This window comes from Balaenoptera acutorostrata, chromosome 8, assembly GCF_949987535.1.
Source record: "Balaenoptera acutorostrata chromosome 8, mBalAcu1.1, whole genome shotgun sequence".
In the NCBI taxonomy this organism is placed as follows: Eukaryota; Metazoa; Chordata; class Mammalia; order Artiodactyla; family Balaenopteridae; genus Balaenoptera; species Balaenoptera acutorostrata.
Window position 1 is genome coordinate 66,763,417 of NC_080071.1, and position 6,265 is coordinate 66,769,681.

General features: G+C 39.9%; 1 protein-coding gene across 1 annotated transcript in view; it reads left to right on the forward strand.

Moving 5' to 3' along the window:
* The window catches only part of PTH2R (parathyroid hormone 2 receptor), a 108,992-nt gene extending 106,026 nt beyond the window's left edge, over positions 1-2,966 (forward strand). The window contains exons 12-13 of the mRNA XM_007187830.2: positions 1,086-1,127; positions 2,541-2,966. Of these exons, the coding sequence (XP_007187892.2) occupies positions 1,086-1,127; positions 2,541-2,936 (438 nt within the window). The 3' untranslated portion in view covers positions 2,937-2,966. The remainder of the gene's footprint in view (positions 1-1,085; positions 1,128-2,540) is intronic.
* Positions 2,967-6,265: the final 3,299 nt, after the last annotated feature.

The following is a 6,265-nucleotide window of genomic DNA, read 5'->3' on the forward strand; positions in this document are numbered from 1 at the left end:
ACGTGGAGGCTACAGGCGCCTCCTAACTCTTCTTCCTGCTACTCTTTTGCTGTCACCTCCTGCCTTCAATCTAGTCTCCATACAATAGTCTGAAGAATCTTAAAACTAAATCTGATAATGTCACTGACCTGCTGAACATATCCAGAGGCTTCTCACTGCAGTCAGAATAAAATCTAAATGCCATTTCCTGGTGTGCACAGCCCTCCCTGGCGGGGATCCTGCCCAGCTGTGACCTCACCTCACACCATGCTCCCTGATGCCCACTAAGTTTGAGCCACACTAGCTCTTTCACAATTTCTGTTCCTCAAGTTCATTTCTGCCTCAGGGGTTTGTACTTGCTGTTCCTTTTGCCTGGAATGCTCTTCCCTCTAATATTCACATGGCCTGGCTTCTTCTTCTCACTCAAACCAGCTTAAATGTCTCCCCCTCAGGGAGGTCTTCATTGAGTTCCCCCTTTGATAGATCTTCTCCATCTTCTTTTTCAATACCACTTGTTTTGCCTGCATGGCCTTTATCTTATCATCTTACATTTTTCTCCTGTGGCTATTGTTTATATTTTATCCATCTGTATTTCCTTCTAGGATGTAAGCCCTAAGAGAATAGGGACGTTGTCTGTCTTGATTAAATTGTTTATCCCTGTCATGCTGAGCATTTCACACTGTATAAACTCAATAAATATTTTTGAATGAGTGAAAAAAAAGTTTCTGTGTGTTTTCACCATATAAGACCCTGTGTCTGTAGTTTCCAGCATTCACAGTGTAAAAATGTCACTTACTAACTAGGGGATGTTCTGTGGTCCTGGGGTGGCAACACATGAAACGAATGTAACAGAAATCACTTCTTCGTGTATCTTGGAGTGTTTTATTTAGTTATTTGGTTCAGTTCACACCAAGGAAAGATCTCACAAATTTCATGTATATTTAAGGATTTCAAAATATTAGGAGAGATAATTTGCATAATTTTCTGGAGGAATCATTAAAAAAGAACCCAGTTTTTCAACGTACGCATTGTGGCACAAGACACTTTAGTGCTGTGATCTTCATAATTAAAATTAATTAATTAAAACATTCTATTTTCTCCTCCAGGGCTTCTTTGTGTCTATCATCTACTGCTACTGCAATGGAGAGGTAAGTTTGAAGGAACCCCATACCTCCTGCAGGTCTAGCTCTGAGTAAGCTCGTAAATGGCCATCACAATGTGACCAGAATCTCTTTAGAATCCTCAGGGGTTACAGGACAGAATGGACACAGAGAAGGGAGATATTTTAATCATAAATTATTTTGAGAAAGGAAGAATTCATGTAAATAAGCCAAGCTCTTCCTCTTCCAGCACTTTTCAATATCAATTCAGTTGCAACCCTTGATATCAAAAACCCAACTTACTGGAATGCAGATTGATACTTGGAAGGACCGTGAACTTCATATTCCAGTCAATGCTTCAACTTATATTTTATTTCAAGTTCTATAAGAAACTCAAATATAACTTTCCCTGGGAATAATCCATTAGAACATTTTGACATTTTTTAAACTACAAGATGGTGATGGGACAATTTCAGTTCATTTAGGAGTTGGCTGGAGAGAAAGAATGGTACCGATCTTTTAGATGACATCAGCTTACCAGGTTTCCACTGCTTCCAATGGAACTTTCAAAAAGCTCCCTTCTGGGGCTTCCCTGGTGGTGCAGTGGTTGAGAATCTGCCTGCCAATGCAGGGGACACGGGTTCGAGCCCTGGTTTAGGAAGATCCCACATGTCGCGGAGCAACTAGGCCCGTGAGCCACAATTACTGAGCCTGCACGTCTGGAGCCTGTGCTCCTCAACAAGAGAGGCCGCGATGGTGAGAGGCCCGCGCACCGCGATGAAGAGTGGCCCCCACTTGCTGCAACTAGAGAAAGCCCTCGCACAGAAATGAAGACCCAACACAGCCATAAATTAAAAAAAAACAAAAACAAAAACAAAAAAACTCCCTTCTGGAAAGTTGCAATAGCAGAATTGAATCTTCGACAGCAAGAATGGAAACAAGAGCCCCAACCTACTACGAATGCCCTTGCAGCACCCACTTTTCACCATCCAATCCTTTTCTCAATTTCCCTCCTTCAGTATGCCCGTGCAGAGCAATGGTGTTACAGTTACATTTCCAGCTGAGTACCTTCCATGCCCTTCCACAGCCTTAGCTGGCACTATTTATCCCATTTTCTCCTCCAACCCCGTGTCCTCTTTTCCTCTCCCATGAGTCAGATATATGTATTGGCTGCATTTCAATATGTACTACAGTACTGCACCATCTGGGGTTGGTTGAATCCACCAATGCAGAACCCCAGATATAGAAGGCCAATTGAGAAGTCACAGGGGATCTTCAGGGGCATGCGGCAGACACCCCTAAGCCCTGTGTTGTTCAAGGGTCAACTGTATATATAAAGTCCCTGGCGCACAGTGGAACTTTAGTGATTATTACTATCATTGAAATCAGGCAGACATCCATCTAACAAGGTTCCAGGGTCTCTGATGGTTTCTGATGCACAATATGGTCCTTGCGGTTTAGGTTCAGTCTGAGGTGAAGAAGATGTGGAGTCGGTGGACTCTCTCCTTGGACTGGAAAAGGACGCCCCCATGCGGCGGCCACAGATACGGCTCCGTGCTCACCACCGTGACGCCCAGCACCAGCAGCCAGTCGCAGATGGCGGCCAGCACACGCGTGGTGCTCATCTCCCGCAAAGCGGCCAAGACGGCCAGCCGGCAGCCCGACAGCCACGTGACTTTACCCGGCTACGTCTGGAGTAACTCGGAGCAGGACTGCTTGCCACACTTGATCCATGCAGAGACCAAGGAAAGTGACAGGAAGCAGGGAGATGCGATTCCAATGGAGGAGTCATCCACGCCATTAGAATTTAACCCAGACCCCGAAGGAAGCAAAGGAGAAACCGAGGATGCTCTGTGAATCAACATTTGTGTCTTTAAGGAGCTGGTCCATCTGGCTGTGGCAGAGGAGCTTGGCCAGCATCGCTCTGCTTGAGCCCCAGAGCTGAACAGTCAGGGTTCGAGTGTTCACAGCCTTTTAAGGCTCCATGAATTGGCTCCTGTAAATACTAAAGCCACAAAAGGAGAAGTGTCAGTGGAATAATTACCTTATTTTGGCATCACATTCTCTTTTGAATTGATGTGTAGTACTTGTAGTACTTGCTCTGTGATTGTTCATTTTTCTGCTACTTTTGGGTAGAACAAACGTTTCAGTTACTTGACTCTAGTTTTCTCTCATAAATATCACTCGAAATATGATAGAGATCATTTAGTATGTGTCATTTTCCTTTTAACAAATTAGTAGTCTCTTTCTCACTTTACGGGACCTCTATCATTGCATTCATTTAGCCTGTGCATCGGAGCAATTAGGATCTGAAAATGTACGTTGAAAGATTAAAGATCTGGGAACAAGTACACACTGGAAAATAAGCTGGCTGGACTTTGTTAAAATAATAAATGTGTGAGAAACTTGTTTTTTTCTAGGAATAAGGAAAATTACTCAAAAAAGAATATTGCACATATTCCTCTTTTTGAATGTCCCCTCTGTGACCAGCCAAATCTCAAGTCTTCACTCTTTTGTAAACCTTGACATGTCACAAGGTTTTCTTAGTCAGTGAGCTTGTGTCTGCAAGCTGATTTTGTTTGTAATCATTTATAGTGATAGTCACACTGCCTCTATGTTTTCTTTCTTTGTTCTGTTACTATATTCCAAACGGCATGTGGGATAAATTAAAAGTTTGTTTTAAAAATATATTTTGGGTCACTTTTTAAAATGTTCTCTTAGCACCTAACTTTGTTTTTGGGAATCAACCAAATGTCTCTTCTCCACATCTACAGAGATCAGCATGTAGCCCCAGAACTTCACTGAGCTTGAAATTTCAGTGTATTGCAGTAGTGAAACATTTACTGAGTCCATGTTAGGTACCCAGCATCCTGCTAGGTTTTTACAAGCATTAAGTTATTTAATCCTCACCACAAAGTTATGGAGTAAGTCTTATCGCTGTCCCCCTTTTTACAGATAACAGCGTGACTCACAGAGGTGGAATGACTTGCCCAAAGTCACACAGCTAGTGATTGAGAGAACACGGTTTCAGACACAGATCTGACTTTAAGTCCCATGTTCTTAGCCATATGCATACTGTTGCCAATGTATATATTGCCCAGTCACAAAAAAATAAATGAATTCCTTCTGGGTAGAGAGTGCTTTAGGAACTCTTATTGTAGTATGGTCTAGCCTCTGACCCTCATGAAGTTTCCACTCTAATGGGGGAGCCAAATACACATAGGAAGTGAAAACACCACAGAGAAATGTGTTTTTAAGTGAAATGACACAGGTCAAGCTGATCCATCTCACTTTGCTGAATGGTTTAAATATGCAAATAGTGTTATGATGAAAAAGGTACTCTGATGTCTACATGCCCTCTTGAAAAATATTGCACTGTTCTCCCATGTTCATTCTTTCCTTCCTCCTCTGTGACACACAGAGGTCATTTCCTTCCCATCCTGTTTACAAAGGTGCCATTGTGCGTACTTAATTCATTTGATTCAATGCTGTATTGTCACATACTAATGCTACCTCCCTGTTAGGAGAACCATCATGGGCTGAGCCAGAGGTTAAGTTCAGTTCCATTGCTATTTTTGTGCAAGGCTTTGTAAATCACTTACCTTTCTTTGTAGTTCAAGTTCTCTATCTTTAAAATGAAGATATCTGCCTACCTTAGAGAAATGTTCAGGCGATAAGAGAAATCACATATTGAAAGCACTTTGTAAAATAAAAATTCCATACAAATATTGATACTTGGTTTAGGTTGTTTACTGTTTAAATTTCATTTTGCCCCATTATATTATAAAAGGACTCATTGGTCATTGCAACATAATAATTATAAGAATGTATATATTTTGATAATATTGAAAACATTCTAAACCACCCCCAAATTCCAAGGCTAGACCACTATTTCTTTACACTAACAAGTACGAATAAAGCCCTCAGACTCACCAAGGTTTAAGTGAGTCAACAAGTGACTCACTTAAAGTTTAGTCATTCACAAATTGAGTAAACATTTACTTAGAGCCTATTATCTGACAGATACTATGCTATGTGCTAGGGACATAACAAAAAGTAAGGCATAATCTACTCCTTCAAAGAACAAACAACCCCTCAGTTGCTAGGACTCTTTATCTCAACTGTGTACACACATTTTTTCTTCTAGGTTTTGATAATGTTTGCATCCAATTAGACAGCTAAGACTGTAAGTTACACCTGTGTATTGATTTTATCAAGTAAAATATTGAGCACTTACCAAGGATTGCCATTAAACTAGAACTCTCTTTTTTTTGTAATTTTTATTCTTTTATTAAAGTGTGGTTGATTTACAATGTTTCAGGTGTACAGCAAAGTAATTCAGTTATACATATACATACATATGTATATATATATTTTCAGATTCTTTTCCATTATAGATTATTGCAAGATATTGAATATAGCTCCCTGTGTTATACAGTAAGTCCTTGTTTTTTATCTATTTGATATGTAGTAGTCTGTATCTGTTAATCTCAAATTCCTAATTTATCCCTCCACCACTTTCCCCTTTGGTAACCATAAGTTTGCTTTCTATGTCTGTGAGTCTATTTCTGTTTTGTAAATAAGTTCATTTGTCTCATTTTTTTTTAGATTCCACATATAAGCGATACCATATGATATTTGTCTTTCTCTGACTTTTACTTCACTTAGTATGATAATCTCTAGGACCATCTATGTTGCTGCAAATGGCATTATTTCATTCATTTTTTTATGGCTGAGTAATGTTCCATTGTGTGTGTATGTGTGTGTGTGTGTGTATATATATATATATACACACACACACACACACATATATATATATATATATATATATATGAGACATTTTCTTTATCCATTCATCTGTTGATGGACATTTAAGTTGCTTCCATGTCTTTGCTATTGTAAATAGTGTTACAATGAACACTGGGGTGCACGTCTTTTTCGAGTTAAGAGTTTTCTCCAGATATATGTCCAGGAGTGGGATTGCTGGATCATATGGTAACTCTATTTTTAGTTTCTTAAGGAAACTCCATATTGTTTTCCATAGTGGCTGCACCAATTTACATTCCCACCAATAGTGTAGTAGGGTTCCCTTTTCTCCACACCCTCTCCAGCATTTATTATTTGTAGACTTTTTAATGTTGGCCATTCTGACTGGTGTGACGTGATACTGCATTGCAGTTTGATTG